The sequence below is a fragment of the Dasypus novemcinctus genome, chromosome X (genome assembly GCF_030445035.2).
Source record: "Dasypus novemcinctus isolate mDasNov1 chromosome X, mDasNov1.1.hap2, whole genome shotgun sequence".
Taxonomy (NCBI): domain Eukaryota; kingdom Metazoa; phylum Chordata; class Mammalia; order Cingulata; family Dasypodidae; genus Dasypus; species Dasypus novemcinctus.
The window spans coordinates 67,825,014-67,842,453 of NC_080704.1; the positions used below are offsets into that span (position 1 = coordinate 67,825,014).

General features: G+C 39.4%; 1 protein-coding gene across 36 annotated transcripts in view; it reads right to left on the reverse strand.

Moving 5' to 3' along the window:
• The window catches only part of ARHGEF9 (Cdc42 guanine nucleotide exchange factor 9), a 530,054-nt gene that overhangs the window by 325,543 nt on the left and 187,071 nt on the right, over window positions 1-17,440 (reverse strand). For 19 of the 36 annotated variants that reach the window (XM_058291394.1, XM_058291388.1, XM_071212916.1 and 16 more), the window contains 2 exons: window positions 14,772-14,840; window positions 2,157-5,455 (listed from right to left, as the gene is read on the reverse strand). In XM_058291394.1, the coding sequence (XP_058147377.1) occupies window positions 5,274-5,455; window positions 14,772-14,840 (251 nt within the window). In that variant the 3' untranslated portion in view covers window positions 2,157-5,273. Of the gene's footprint in view, window positions 1-2,156; window positions 5,456-12,573; window positions 14,131-14,771; window positions 14,841-17,440 lie in introns of those variants that run through there. The other 17 variants (XM_071212901.1, XM_071212902.1, XM_058291384.2 and 14 more) reach the window with 5 other exon arrangements.

Here is a 17,440-nt window from a genome sequence, read left to right on the forward strand (position 1 = left end):
CCCCAACCTGGGACCCTGGGAAATAATTCAGGGAACACCGAGACCAGATGCAGTCCTCTAATGCTGCAGGAGGTAAATGAAATTCACCACTGAAAACTGAGGTTGTTGGGAATTGGCAAAAGGTAGAAGAGAGTAGAGGGAATTGAGTCTTGCTGATTTCAGTGGGGAATGAGGGCAGACACCATGGAAAATGGAAAGGGTGGGGAGAGCAGAGGAAGGAGTTAAATGAGGAGACAGTGAAGAAATGTGAAAAAAAAAGGTTGGGTTAGAGAAGGCCAAGGATGGTTTGTTTAATAATCACTTCCTCCCAAGGCTTGGGGGAAGGGGGCATTCCCAATGCTTAGACAGAAGAGATCACCCTCTAACCCAGCGGCACAACACCAGTTCCCCTTTCTAACTCTGCAGTTTAGAACAATTAAGTGAATACTTTTTAGTAAATAAACATTTATTGGGGTCATTTTTTAGTTGATCTGGAGAAAGGCAGGTGATACAGCACTAGAATAGACCCATTACAGGGTCTCTGGCAGGTAGCAGAACTCACCTCATGGGAGCCTCATGGGCAATAAAGGATATCTATGTGCAGGTGACAACCCAATGGAAAAAACAGTAAGGTCACTCCACTCACACTGGGGGATGGATAAGGATAGAGTCAGGACCAGAGACAGTAGGAAGGAACTGGGGAATGGGGGATTGCTAAATAAAATACGGACGAGAGTGAAATTATTGGTATTCTACTATAGAACTATTGTGACTAGTAATGGAAGAAACTATAGCACTGATCTGGAGAAACTGGTCACCGTAGTTGCTGAGGGCAGGAAGAGGAAAGAAGAGACGAGATGTGGGGGAATTTTTGGTACTTGGAGTTGTCCTAAATGATATTGCAGGGACAGATGCTGGACATTATATATCCTGCCATAACCCACTGAATGGACTGGGGGACAGCATAAGCTACAATGTAAACAATAATTCATGTGGTGCAGTAGTGCTCCAAAAGGTATTCAGCAAATGCAATGAATGTGCCACAATGATGAAAGAGGTTGTTGATGTGGGAGGATTGGGGGTTGGGGGGTGTGGAATATGGGAACCTCTTATATTTTTCATTGTAACATTTTTTTGTGATCTATGTATCTAAAACAAAGACAACTTAACAATAAATAAATAAAAAGAAAAAAAATGATGTGGCCTCTGACTGGACCCAAAAAGTAGGTTTTTAAAGCTTCCATGAGTGCCCAAGGACTATATTGGGCCTGCAGCTGCAAAGAAAAGGTGCAAGGTCAGGAATGGGCCTTCAAATCTTGCCAAAGGGCAGGTGACATGAAGGAGAATCCCATCTATAAAGACACTTCAACTACCCTAGTTACAGGATAAATGTTAGTTCTGTTCTCCAATCTTTTAGAAAGTACATGTAAGGTCACAGACTGTAGTAGTTTCGCATTGTTCATGTACTCCAAAAATAGTAGTTATTGGATTCTGTTTGTGAACTGGCCTGTCAGAGGTATCACATTTAATTGATTAAATTATGATTAGGACTTTGATTGGGCCATATCAGTAGGGCATTGAGTCTCTGCCCCTTGGTGGGCAGGGACTTAGAGAAAAGACATGGCAATGGACAGAGTTGGGAGTTTTGACCTGGAGCCCAGGAAGTAAACACAGAGGAGCAGAGCAGCTGATCATAGAGACAGTCGAGGCCCAGGGAGAGAGACAGAACTGGTCACCTGGTAATCTACAGCAGGTCTTGTGGAGAAAGTAGGGCAGCTGAGCCTGGAGTGCAACAAGCTCTGGGAAGAAGGGAACCCAGAAAGCCTGAACTCTTGGCAGACACTGGCAGCCATGTTGTTCCAACATGCGGCAACAGACTTTGGTGAGGGAAGTGACTTATGTTTTATAGCCTAGTAACTGCAAGCTTTTACCCCAAATAAATAGCCTTTATAAAAGCCAACAGATTTCTGGTATTTTGCATCAGCACCCCTTTGGCCGACTAAAACACTGATCATGAGGTGCCTGGCAATGAGTTAGCAGGGTGGGTGGGCCAAGATTAGGTTGGAGTAAGCTGCCCTCCCAGCTCTGAGGCATCTTCTTCCCACACCAAGCAAGTTCCCTTTATTGGCAACACACACACATACACACACACAATGGCATTAGAGCTATGCTGGAGGTGTCTTTTTACTTCTTTTATTGAACTCCATAAATATTTTCATAAGGCTTTGTGTCATTACAACATCTCTTTTTTGTAGTTGCTGCTAACATTTTTAAACACACAACTTTAACACTTGTTTGACAGTGTCAAACAATCAGGTAGAAGAAATCAAAGAATAAATTGGCAAATGCAGAGCAATAGGGATAATCAAAATCACTGTTGCCCATCCATCCACCCAAGACCAGCCCAGCCCAGCCCAGCCAACCCCCAAAGCACTAAAATATCACTATTTGACTTCAAACTAGAATTGTTAGAACCCCCTTGTTGCTGCCCTTATAGATCCATTAGAGATATACATGTAGAGAGAAGGGGAGAAAGAGAGAGAAAGAGAGGTTGGGCTTCTCTGTTAGGACCACCCCAAAGCAGAGCCCAAAGACCAAACTAGCAAAGCCTTTGAAGAGCAAATCCAGGCTTCTTTGAGTTGAGGAAAGAGAAGCTCTGGGCCATGCAGAAACAAAGAAGCGTTACAGAGTTCTTAGGAATGACTCTGCTGTGAGAAAACAGGATAGGTTGGGACCTTGAGCCCAGGTAATCAGGTTCTCTTCAGGGATGTTGTTCATTAGTCTTCTTTGTGATCATGAACTTGGAGAAGATTTCAACCAGTGGAAAAATACTTTCTTGATGTTTTCAAAAGTTATTGGCATCTGGTGAGGCCAGAGGGTTGAATGGAGGAGAGGTGGGTGTGAGTGTGGATGAGATATGATATCTTCGATCCTGGCCTGGTGTCCTGGGCACAGACCCAGGGATGAGAGGAAACATGACTAAGAGATATTTGGCCTGGTAGTCCCAGGGATATGTTTAAGCATCCATTCCTAGTGTATCCCTAGCTTCCAGAGGAACATGTCGAAGCCAAGTCTAATGGAGAGGTGTGGAAATGAGAAAATGTATACTTAAGACTCAAGAGAGGCCCACCCAATTGCTGAAAGGCACTATTCTTGCCAGGTGGGACACTTTAGGTTGAGCAATAAGTGCCTGGTCCATAACCAAGAGGGCTTAAGTATTTGGGTCCTGTGTCCAGCAGTGGTGGCCAGTCCTGAGTCTTGGCGCTCTGCACAGCTCAGGCTTATCCTTGGTATACTTCACAGTCTGACCTGGATTTGGTTGATCATAAAATTAAACTGCTTGTAATTTGATTCCTACAGAGGAAAGATTCTCAAGCCTGGTCTGATTCAGAAAGCATAGATGAGTAACAAAGTCAGCTATGCTAAGAGATGCTACCACACAACCATGGCTGATGCTTGGCAAGCTGGAGCTTTTTCATTATGAAGTATTCTCCCATGGGGTCCAATTTACACCCACCATCTCCAGCTTCCTTGCTAGAATGTCTCTTCACAGTAGGGTCCATCCTTACTCCCTTGTACTCTCATTCTCCTTGCTGTTCAAGATCCGTCCATCCAAAGGGCCCTGAATGGAGGAGGAACAGGTACCCTTACACCCATGAGGAGCCTGCCCCTTTGTGGGATAGGTTAGTTTTGCCCAAGTGGAAAGTCTGCCCAAAATTAACCTTAGGGAAGTATTTCCACCTCAGATCCCTTTTCTTCAGGAAACAAGTACCCCTTGGACCCTCAATTGCTTGCCTCAAATGTTCTGGGATGAAAGAATATTGGAAACAGGGCCTTCTTCAAGTGAGAGAAGTGCTTTATCTATGCCAACACCAGCAATCCTCCTGTGCCAAGAAAGCAGGAGAAAGAAGGACAGGGATAGGGTAAGGAAGCAGGCAAGGAAGACTGTTCATGCAAACTGCTAACAATGGGGGAAGTCTCACCCAACTGGGGTGGTAAGAACTGTGGTTACATATCCTGAGCCAAGTCTGTCTCTTTCCACACCCATCCCTCTTCTTTCCTGTAAGAGGCAATTGTCAGGTCAAGTCAATAATTTGTAGGCAGGTGATGATCTTGGTCAGGTGGGCTCTATATTGAACCCCTCCGTAGACTCATATCAAGGCTACCTAGAAAGCCTGGAAATAGGAGCAGGGATAACCAGGTCCCTGAATTGCTCACCATGGCAATCCAGCCTTAAACTCAGTTAGTGCTGGAGGACAGGTAAATCTCTCCCTCAGGAATATCCCTGGGATAGGGGAGGGACAGAACTAGAAGGAGCCCCATGGCTTGAAGAAGAGAATAATTGGCCTAAAATAACACTCAGTTACAAAACTGTGATGATCCGATAGTGGTGCAACATGGGAACACCCAGGGCTAAGAAAAGAAACAGCTTAAATGCAGAACGTTCCCTGAATAGTCCTCTCCAGCATCATTATAATCTCACACCTGCTAACTTCTTTTTGGCTTTGATCCCTCCACAACACTTAAAACACAGTGAAGGGAATAGAAATACCAAGCAGTTATGTCACAGGGCACAGCAGGGCATGTACAGACATGCACAAGTGAGGATTAAGAATGCTGGGAGAAGGTTGTTTGGGGCAACTGCAGGGCTGCAGGAACATTTGCAAATGGTCAGCAGAGGAAGAGGAGAAAGGGGATTACCCCCTTCCCAGTTGAAAAGTGAAAGAGGGAGAAAAAGAAATCCCAACCCCCCAATTCTACCACATCAAATTAAATTCAAAAGTCATCAGCATCAGTATCATCAGCAAAGAAAAAGCCAATACAAACACATCTATGGTAATAAGGACAAGTTAATGAATCACTCACAGGGTAGCAAAGAGATTATCTCAACAAGAAAATGAACAAATAGAAATGTCATTCTCTAAAAGAAAAGTGGAGGGGGAAAGGGTAAGAACTAAAAATAAAAACTTTTAAGAAGGGATCATGTTTGAAAGTCATTGGTGCTTTTTCCTAGAGATATCTTGTCCCAAAAACAAGAGAAAATGTTTTGGTCCTTCTATGTGTATATATATGTATGCATATGCACATGTGTATGTGTGTAGATAAATGCATGTATGTATATATGCATATACATACATACTCAAGGTTTTGTGTGTGTATAGCCGTGTGTGTGTGTGTATACACACATGGATATTTATATATATATATTTCAACAGTGCTTCTCCGAAAAAAGGTCCATCTATAAATATAATTTTATTTACTTTATTTTAAAATTATCTGCCTCTCTCTAGGTGTTATTTTTTGAAGGGGGTTAACCTGCTGAAGTTTTGCCAGAATGGTGACTGGCTGCGTTTGGGTTCGGTGAACTCAAAGACCTGTGACTGAGCGATGCCATCGGGGACCAGGTACTGGCCCTGGTTTAACGGGTCCTGTGGTGGTGGGTAGGAAGGAGGAACTGAACGGGCAGAGTTGACACCTAGAGCAGATGGGAGATCAAAGGGAAATGAGATAAGTTAGGTAGCAAAACACTTCTCAAATTACTCCACGACCACTTTGGGTAGACAATTCAAGGACGTCTATTTTAGAGAATGTGAACTGGGATAAAAAATCACTCAAGGGGAGAATTCCTCTCAACAGATTTTGGAATGTTGTGGCCATTTCTGCAACACCATACACTTTCCCATGTAGTTGGGTATCACTAAGAAATTTGTGTTGCTGCCTTCAGCTATTTTACACATGGGGATACTGAGAATTGGAGAGAAATGTCATACCCAAAGTCACATTATAAGTTAATGACAAAACAAGAGCTAAAACCCACTTTCTCTAACTTTCAGGCTAGAGTTATTTCTAATACATTATGCAGGGCTTGTTTCCATCAAAGAACACACAAAACCTTCTTCTAACTCGAGAGGATTTTGGTTTTCTCCTTCCCCCTTCCCCTGGAAGTGTCAAAAGATCCTAACTAAAAACTACTGGCTTCAGGGCAGATTCCTGGGGGAAAACGGTTTGCTAAAAGCCCAAGGTGCAACTGATTCAGTGCTCTGCCCCTGGTTAAATGTTGAACCCCACATCTCATAGGGATGTGACATTGGTAGTAAGGGAGAAAACAAATTCACCAGTGGAAGATAAGATTCATATAGATCAAGTAAGACTTAAACTATATTTGATACCTTTCCAAAGGAACAGCTTCAACGACAGTAAAATTAAAGACCTTTTTAATATACATAGGTGGGTTTACAACCATCAAAGAAAAATCTATATTGATGAAGGATCCCAGAAACCCGTCAAAGTTTATCCCTAATCTATACTCAGAGCAGAACATGCTGAGGCATACAGCATATGGTTTCAGACACGCCAGGAAGGCATCTCTGGTGCTACCAAACACCTTCCTTTTTTCCTGGCCAGTCTCTGAAATTCCATTACAGGTTATTTGTTTGCCTTTGTTTGATGACTAGATCCCATTAGTCCAGAAGCAGTATCATAGTAAACCATCATCATCCTTTGACACTTGTTGGGAAAAATCAAGTTCATATCTAAGAGCAAGTTTTGAAAGTTAGAAAGTGTCAGAATTATGAGGGTATGGGATCCCAACAGAAGATATGAAGGTATTAAGGAAGGAGCTTTGGGAGTGCTCATTTGAGTTTTTAAAATCTTTTTAAAATATATTTTTATTAGAGACGTTGTGAACTTACAAAACAATCATGTACCTGTGTGGAATTCTCATACAATACTCCTCCAGCAACACACCACATTGTTGTGGAACATTTGCTACAGATTATGAGATAGTATCATCAGATTATTACCACTAACTATGGTCTATAGTGTACATTTGGTATATTTTGTCCATACCCCCCTATTATTAATACAGTACATCTTTGGCATTGATGCAAGAATATTACAGTATTGCTATTAACTATAGTCCATAGGTTACATTATTTTGTATTTTACCCTGAATACAATTAACCTTTACCTAGTTTCCTCAATGGTAGCATCTTGCAAAACTATGGTACAATATCACATTTAGGATATTGACATTTCATACAGTCAAGATACAGAATATTTCCATCACCACAAAGATCTCTCTTTACTTTTTTATAACCACACCCACTTCTCTCTTGCCCTACCCCCTCCAAAGCCCCTAGCAATCACTAAACTGTTCTCCAAATTTAAAATTATGTCATTTCAAGAATATTACATACATGGAAACATATAATATATAATCTTTTGGGATTTACTTTTTTTGCTCTGCTTAATTCCCTGGAGATTTGCCCAAGTTGTTTTGCATGTCAATAGTTCCTTTCTTTTTTATTGATAAATAATATTCCATGGTATAGAAGTACGACAGTTTCTTTAATCACTCACCTTTGGAAGGATATCTGGATTGTTTCAAGTTTTGGCTATTACAAATAAAGCTGCTATGAACATTTATTTATAAGTTTTTGCGTGAACATTAAGCTTTCATTTCTCTGGGATGAATGTCCAGGAGTACAAATGCTAGTTTGTACGTTAATTGTATGTTTAGTATTTTTAAGAAACTGCCAACTGTTTTTTAGAGGGACTGTTCCATTTAACATTCCCATAGCAATATGTTTCTTGTCATCCTTCCCAGTTTTTCTATATCCTCACCAACATTTGGCATTGCTATTATTTTATATTTTAGTCATTCTGGTAGGTGTGCAGTACTAATATCTCATTGTGATTACTATAATTTGCATTTTACCAAAAGCAAATGATGTTGACCATTTTTTCATGTGTTTATTTTCCAGCTGTATACCATCTTTGGAGAAATGACTTTTTCCCATTTTCTAATTAGATTCTTTGTGTTTTGTTTTGTTCTATTTATTGTGAGTTCTTTATATATTTTAGATACTAGTTCTTTGTCATATATGTGTTTTACATGTATGTCCTCCCAGTATGCAGTAGTCTTTTCATACTCTTTACTGGATCTTTCACACAGTAAAAATGTCAATTTTGATGAATTTCAGTTTGTCATTTTTTTTATGGATTGGATTTTTATTATGAAACTTAAGAACTTCCTTGACTTTCCCTAGACCCTGATGATTTTCTCCTATGCGTTTTAAAATTTTCTAAATAATTTTACATTTTAGTCCATAACTCATTTTGAGTTGATTTTGCATAGGGCGTAGGTTTAGGTCAATGGATTTTGTTCTTTGTGTGTATTTGTTTTGTATTTGTCCTATAGATATATAATTGCTCCAAAACCATTTGTTGAAATGGCTGTCTTATTCTATTGACTTGGTTTTGTACCTTCGAGAAAAAATCAATGAGGATGAAATTTTTTCTTCAAAAATGAAAACTTAGTAGTTACTATAGATTCTCAGAGGAGGGGGAAGGAAGAATAGGTGGAATAAGGACATTTTTAGGGCATTGGAACTATTCTACATGAATTTGTAATGGCAGATACAGGCCATTATTTTGTCCAAACCTATAAAAGTGCGTGGTGTAAACTGTAAACCATAGTGTAAACCACTGACCATGGTTAGTAACAATGCTTCAATATTTGTTCATTAATTGTAAAAATGCACCATACTCATGTAAGATGTTATTAATAGGGGAAAATATGAGGGGGGGAGATGGTGGGGTATATGGGAATTCCCTATATTCTCTATGTGACTTTTCTATAACCTAAGCTTCTTTGAAAATAAAGTGAAAAAATGATAACAGATCTTGTGGTGACAAAAGGCACAATGCAAAAAAAATATTTCTGACTTTACTTTGAGGGGAGGTTCTGTATAGCAGTAGGGTTGCAACTGTGGCAGGAGAGGATTACTGGTGTGAGGTGTTGGTGGACGGGAAATGTGTGGGGTGGGGTGGACCTGACGCATGCCTCTATTGTATATGAATTTGTTCATGTGGTCCTGGTGTATTGTCTCAGTGGGTGGAGACCCATACAATAACAGATGGGATATTGAATTGCCATCCTGGGGAGTCCTGTCACATTCTCTAAGAGAGTGGCAAGAATTTTTAGAGTACAGGGGCAGTGCCTAGCAAAGGAGGACAGATCAATACTGTCCAGGCCCCTGATATTGATGTTTGTACTTACGAATTTTGGTCTTGTGAAATCAAAACTTAGCCTAGTAATATATATTCCATAAGAGTTACCTCCTGAAAGCCTCCTTGCTGCTCAAATGTGGTCTCTTTCTAAGCCAAACTCAGCATATAAGCTCACTGCCTTCCCCTCAGCATGGGACATGACTCCCAGGGATGGTCCTCCCTGGCATCAGGGGATTATTACCAAGTGCCAACTAGTGATGTATTTGGAAAAAGACCCTGAACAAAAGGGGGAAATATTAAATGCAAATGAGTTTTTACAGCTAAGAGATTTCAAAGTGAGTCGGGAGGTCATTCCACAGGTTATGCTTATGCACATCTCAGGAGGATCTTACTGACTGCCACAGTAAACAGTGCCTCAAGCAGGGGTTTTTCTGAGGGAACTAGAGACATCTAAACACTATAGGCAGGGAAGGCAATGCCAGAAAATCGGCATCCCAATGGTGAGCCTTTCCTTGGAATACATGATAACCTTTCTCCCCAATATACTAGAATTAGACTTGTTTATAATTTTCCTACCCATGGTTCTTCTGCCTCTTTTGTTTGAACCTATAATTAGCACTATACCCATTAAATGTATGTCCCAGAAACTTAAATCTTCCAGCTGTTCATACACCAGTTGAGCCCTGAATCTCAGCAGAGTTGCATCCAACATCTACTCTCCAAATCATCAGATGTACCCATGGCACTAACAAAAAGATGATGATGGACAATGCTCATTCCAAAAAACAGACCGGTATTTACAACTGCAGATAAGACAGTTCCATTCATCTGCACCATGGTATCTAATGCCCTCTCAACTGGAAGCAGAGTGGGCACCACTATCCCAAAATCGCAAGGTTGAGGAATGAGCAAACTTAAGGGAAGAATGCAATTATGGACTAAAGTAGACTTATTATTAGTCTAGTAATGGAAAACTTGTACTATTGATAGAAAGACAGTGGTCCCCAGAGGTTCTGAGGGGAGGGAGAGGGAAGAATAGGTGTAATACGGAGCATTTTGGGGACATTGGAATTGTTCTGAATGATATTCCAATGACAGATACAGGCCATTATACATTTTGTTAAAATCTATAAAATTGTGTACTGCAAAGTGTAACCATAATATAAACTATAGACTATGGGTTGTAACAATGCTTCAAAATGTGTTCATCAGTGGTAACAAAGTAACCACATTAATTAAATATGTTATTAATGGGGTAAGTATGTGGGAGGGGAGGTGGGACATATGGGAATCCCCTATATATTTGATGTAACATTTATGTAATCAAAAGCTTCCTTAAAATAAAGAAAAAAATTTAAATACAAAGAAAAAATCAGTTAGTATATTTATTTAGGTCTATTTCTGGGTTTTCTACTCTGTTCCAGTCATGTAATGTGCCTGTCCCTCTGTCAACACACTATTTTGATTATTATAGCTATATAATAAGTGTTGAAATCAGGAATAGTGATTACACATGCTTTATTCTTTTTCAACACTGTTTTAGCTATTCTGTGATACTAAGGCACTCATTTAATTTTGAACTGGACTTAGGGCCACTGGAAATGGGGACTATGTTCCTGGCCTTGAGGATCTCCATGATGACAGATTGAATTGGATTGATTGACCAGGAATTAACATCCAACTCCTAAGATGTTACATATCAGTGCTTAAAGCAAAGGAAGTATGAAAGGCAAAAGTGGTGCAAAAAGGTCTGCCTTTTCTACCTGTCTTCTCTGCTATTTTTCTAGCCAGAATTCTCTGCCCCCAGAGCAGTAAAGTAAGTTGACACGATCCTGTGGCTTTACAGATGTGGGTGGAAAGAGACACTAGAATAATTCCCCTTCCAATGATATCTACATTGGAGAAATCTTAACAATATCTCCATCACTTTCCAGAGAGGGATCCTAGGCAGAGTTAAGGAAGCTACTTTTCACGGGTATCTGAAAGAACTTACATTCTGTACTACTGAATTCCTAAGTTAGAGAGAACACTTCCACATGTTTGAGAACCTTGAGTCTCAAAATATATCATTCACCACAGTCTTGGACTAGGAAAGTCTTGAAGACCAGAAATAGCATTCTGTTCCTAGGAATTCTGAGATGTTTGAAACTGGAAGAGTTTCTCTGAAGATTTTGGAATTCCAATTATAGAGGGAAACTGTTCAGGTGATCCAGTGTTAAGGAACTCTGACACAAGAGAGGACCTTTGGATTACCTGCAGACTAAGACAAGGTAAGGAAGGAACGTAACCCAAAAGCTTGGTATAAGTTAGCAGTAATATTTTCTGTTTGGTTGCTTTGTAGATGTTCCTTTGCTTTAAGTGTTCTAAGGGAACAGACAGTTTTAGATATACTTTAGGGAACCTGGCTTGGGGAAAGGGAGACGATTCCATCATGGAGGTAAAGGTAGTGGAGACATAGAGGAAACTGGTTCTGGAAAGGCAGGCTGCTGGGTGGGGCTCTTTCACAAGGTTCACCTGCTAATACAGATCCTATTCTTACTTACATTAACTCCAGATTGCTTTCTAACACTGTCTTTTCATATTTTCACCCCAAGTGGTAGGAGGTAGTGGTCTTTAATTCCCCAATCAAAGGGGAAACACATTTCCATGATGAGGAAAAGAGTCAGTGTAGCTCTCCCAAGAGCAAGAAGCAATAAGCAGTCACAGAAAGGCCATTTCTAGCCATGTCTAGGTCTAGTGAGGTGTACTGCTTTATTAGAAACCAGATATTCATGGGCAAGTCAAATATGATCATTTATATGGTGACTCATTCTGAATCAGAAAGCCTGCTAAGAAAGTAGAAGTGCCTGGGGAAAGTGAGGTCTTACTAAGATCACACCACTGGTGACAGTGATAACACATCTTAGCAGTAGAAGCAGATGTCAATAATCAAGACACTGGAGAAGGATTCCACAAATGCACAATCATTCAAACAATTACCGCAACCTCAAAGAAAAAGAAAAATAACCTCCAAGATTAGGTAGGAGATTTTCTTCCAGAGCTGCCAGTCTGGACCCCTCATTTGGTCCCATGCCAAAGCTTGTGAATTGCACTGAAGCATTAAAAGCCTGGTCCCTCCTTCCTTGGATGAAGATTATGGAGCCACTCACACTGGCAAGTTAGAACTACACACACATCCAGGGACCTCATACATGGAAAGCAGGTTCTCTACCACTGAAGTACACCTGCTCTTCAAAGGGCGAAAAATAAAGAGAGAGACTGTGGCAGAACTGTTGGCCGAAGTACAAAACTCAATCTAGTTTCTTTTTACTGGACCACATAATTCAAAATGGACTTTTCTGGATGGACCTACCATTCTGGATTAATCACATCTGTGATCCAGATGGGACATCCTAATGGTAAATAAATAAGAGGCAGAAAAACCCCTCACAGAAACAAGTGGGGACAACTGCTGTAAGACAGGACAAGTTCCAGAACTGAAATGTGTAAGGAAAAGGGGGCACTGAATGAGGGAAAGAATTTAAACAACTCATAGGAGATGAGAAGAATATTCTGCACAAAAACAAACAAAACACATTAAAATTCCTATAGAAAGAAGTTTTCTCTTGTAGATGAAACAATTGTACAAAAAGTGCAATCTTAAAAATAGTACTACAATATCCAGGGCAAGATTCAGATGAAGAATAGATGATAAAATCTTAACAGTTAAACATTGGCTTCTCTAAATGTCCAGAAAAAGAAGAGCCATAACACAGAGTCAAACAACCATAAAACCCTAGATGACTGGCCTCCAGCACTAACTCAAGATAATCAGATGTCCACATATTAGCAAAAAATTACAAGCCATAATAAGAAACTGGAGATATGGCTCAGTAAAGGGAACAAATTAAAATTTCAGAGGAGACACAAAATATGGAAAAACTAATCAAAGAAGTTTAAACAAATCTCCTAAATCAATTCAATGATATGAAGAAAATATGGATATACATCTGAAGGATAATAAGAGGATAGTGTTCAAGCATAAAGAAAAATATGAAAGTTTGAAAAGAAACAAAAGAACTTATGGAGATGAAAGGTACAATAGTGAAGATTAAAAATACACTAGAGACATAAAGCAACAGATTTGAACAGGCGAAAGAATCATTGAACTAGAAGACAGGACAATCAAAATCACACAGTCAGAAGTACAGACATAGAAAAGAATAGAAAAAAATGAGCAGTGTCTCAGGGATTTGAATTAAAGCAAGAAGCACACAAACACATGTGTCATGGGACAACCCAAATGTCCATAAAACAAGGAATGGATGAACAAAATGTGCTATGTACATACAATGGGATATTATTCAGCTATAAAATGGAATGAAGTCCTGATGCAAGAGACAACATGGATGAGCCTTGAAGATATTATGATGAGTTAAATATGCCAGATGCAAATATTGTAGAATCTCACTACTATGATATAATCAGAATAAGCAAACTCATAGAGTTAGAATCTACAATATGGGTTACTGGGTACTGGGTTGCCAGTAGGAAAGGAGATCTTAATACTTAAATTGTGTACAGTATTTCTATTAAGGTTGATTATAAAGTTTTAGAAGTGGAATACAGTGATGGTAGCACAATATTTTAAGTATAATTAACAGCACTGAATGATATATGTAAATATGGTTAGGAGGAGGAAATTTTAGGTCATATATATATATTACTAGAATAAAAATCAAAGAATTAATCATAGAATTGTACAACACAGTGAATCCTATTGTTAACTATAGTACAATGATAAAAACATTCTGCCATGAATTATAGCAAGTGTACTACACTAATGCAAGCTGTAAAATTAGGGTAATATATGGGGAAAATATACCATAATGTAAGTATGGACTATAGTTAATAGTACAGTTTTAATATTCCTTCATCAATTATAACAGAGATACCACACTAATGTAAGTTGTTTACAATAGGGGGGTATACAGAAACAGTGTATTTTTAGATGATTTTTCTGTAAACCTACGACTTTTCTAATTTAAAAAAAATTATGAAATGAAATGAAAACACTTTGCCTGAGTACCCAATAGGTGCTCCAATAAACGGGAGGCAGTTCTTTCCATTTGTTCAGCTGGACAATTTAGTTCTGTTCTGGTTCATAAAAAAACAAAACAAAACAAAAAAAACAAACCAAAGCTTCATTTCAGATTCCAATTGGTTAACAAGTTATTTTTCTTTTTTAGGTACTTGAGCTTATAGTTCAGCAAAAGAGACAGAATGAACAGCTGAATCTTCTCTCTTGGCAAGTTTGACATTCTCCATTCTAATTTGTAATACCTGATTTGGGGAGTACCCCAAAACCACTGAAAGAAAGTTGAGCACACATCTCCAATGTATTTATACTTATTAATAAGTTATTAATTTACTATTTATAGTAAACTAATAAGTTATTAATTTATAAACTTACTATTTACTTTTACTATTGTCCACCCTTCCTTAATTATTAGTAAAGGTTAGTTTCTTCCGAATATAGTAAAAATAGAAAGAAACAGAATCTATTTTTTTCTGTACCCAATGGGCTGTCTTTGGACACCACTCTCTTACAACACCATTTGCTACGAAGGACCATGTGATACTTACTATCAGGGACACCTGGGGACCCAGGAAATCCCTTATTCCCATCCCAAGTGACTTTTCGTATGAAAATAGGCCTATTAATATGTAAGCACACAGCCGAAGCCTCTCAGACTCACACAGAGAGTGAGTGGCTCTGGGGGATAAAGAAAGCTTACCTCTTTGTTTAGGGACTTTTCTCACAGTCATTGCAGCTTGTCTCTTCTGGTTTTCAGAAATTTCAAAGCCTACAAGAGAGAAATATATGAGTCTATTATGAGAAACAAATATCCGTCTATAATGTAAATATTAGTAAAACTCTTCTGGAAGAGCAATGTGGCAAGATGTATCAGAATTCATGAAAAATAAAATGGTCATCTCTTTGATCCAATAATTCCCTTTATAGGAATTTTACTAAGGAAATTCATCAGCCACTTGACCAAAGATTTAGCTGTAAAGATGCACATCACGGTATAGAGAGGCAAAATAAAAAAGAGAACATAGGTTAAGAGACTAATAAATGGAGAATGGCTAAATAAAGTAGGGTGTAAATTAGAAGAAATATTTCACAACTAAAAGCAAAATTACAAAGTATAAATAAAATAAAGAGTCAAAAGATAGAAAATTAGAACAGAAAATGTATATACAACTGAAAGTTACAGAAGGAAAAAAAGAAAAAAAGAAATGGAAACATTACAGTTAAATTATTGAAAACATTTGTGGTTGGTTGCATTATGTACCCCTAAAAACACATGTTCTTAATCCATATCCCTGTGGATGTGGCAAGCAGAACCAGTGTGGATCTTAATCTGAATAAGGAAGGCTTTATAAGGAGAAGGCCGCAGGGAGAAGCTAGAAGTCAGGAGGAATCAGAAAGAGAAAGAAGAAGATAGAATGTAATAGGAAAGCCAAGGACTCCAAGGATTGCTGGAAGCCAGCATCAGAATGCTAGTCTTTAGGCAGAAAGCAAGACTTGCTGATAACTTGATGTTGTACCTCTTCTAGCCTCAAGATTGCAAACCAATAAATTCTCATTGTTTAAGCCAACCCATTGTGTTGCATTTGTTATAGAAGCCTGGCAAACCAAGGCAGTTTTTAGAACCAGAAAGTGGGATTACCGCTATTAGAAATATTAAATTGCATCCAGCATCCATGTGGAATCTAAGCCCCCTCTCGATATAAAGGTGGAGTGGACATAACCATCCCAGGGTCCACAGGGCAGAGGAATAGAGTATGGATTAGAGTGGACTTACTGATATTCTACTATGGAACTATTGTGATTAGTAATGGAAAAAATTGTAGCATTGATGTGGAGAAAGTGGCCACGGTAGATGCTGAGAGTAAGGAGAGGGAAGAAGAGATATGATGTGGGGCATTTTCAGGACTTAAGAGTTGTCCTGGGTGGTACTGAAGGGACAGACGCTGGACTCTCTATGTCCTGCCATGGCCCACAGGGTGGACTGGGGGAAGAGTGTAAAATGCAATGTAAACAATTATCCATGTGTTACAGCAGTGCTCCAAAATGTATGAATGTCCCACGATGATGAAAGAGGTTGTTGATGTGGAAGGAGTGGTGTGAGGGGGATGGGGGGGTATATGGGGACCCCTTATATTTTTTGAATGTAACATAAAAAAATAGAAAGGAAAAAATAATAAATAAAATAAAGGTCTGATATGTTAAAAAAATAGAAATAACTAAAAATGCAGAAATAGTTTTGGAATTAAGTAATGGGTAGAGACTGTAACAACTGCGAGGTGCCTAATAGAAAGTAGATAGTGTTGAAGAGACTGTTGGTAGAAATATGGATGCTTAAGATACTTCCAGTGAGGCCTTAGAAGACAATGATGAATGTGTCCTTGGAAATCAGAAGAAAGGCAATCCTTGTTATAAAGTTTAAGAGAACTTGGATAATTTGTGTTCTGACGTATGATGGAAGGCAAACTTGTAAGTGATAAACTTGGATATTTAGCTGAGGAGATTTCCAAGCTAAGTGTGGTAAGTGCAGCCTGGTTTCTCCTTGCAGCTTATAGTAACATGCAAGAGGAGAACTGAAATCTTAAACATAAAGAAACCAGCAATTGATGATTTACAAATTCTCAGCCTATACAAATAGCATACTCTGAGAGTAGGGTCAGAAGTGGCTCTATCAGGGCCTTCCCTGAGCTTTTGGAAAGTGAGTCCCCAGAGAATAGTGTTACATGTGTCTGTTTAACTGAACAACCTTTGCTAAAGGAGGTATGGCCGAAAATGGGTCCAGTCAGCCATTTCAGAGGAAGTCAGTGGAAATGTACTTATCCAGGAAGGCTCTATGGAAAGCCCTTTTATCTGATGGCTTGGAACCCCTGTAATTCTTCAACTGCACACAAAGCTGACAATGTTTTTGAAGATTTATATGAACAGAAGTACTGTGAACCTAGACCAAAAGGGAAAGAGAAGAGACCAATCAAAAGAAGAGTGGCTTCTCAGGCAGAATCAGGGAAGAAGAGGTCTGGACCAAAAAGATCTTTGGCCATGAGGGAGAGTCCATCCATGCATGTGGACAGAGAAAGTCCACCCCTGTGCATGGAGGGGGCAGGCCATGTGCCTCTGTGATTGGATAGGATGGGCCTTCTGCCCTGATGTTCGGTGAGTTTGGCTGTCTCCACAAAGTTTGGAGAGTGGGATCTATGTCCAGGTGTTTGGGGAGAGTCTAGCTACCATGCCAATACTTGAAAAAGGTGGAGACTACACTGCACTTGTGGGACAGAGCAAGGCTGCCACCTGGAAAGGGTGAGCTGCCATTGTAGTGGGCCTGGAAGACAAGGCCTCAATCCACAGATGACTCACAAACCTTGAGATCTAAAGGTA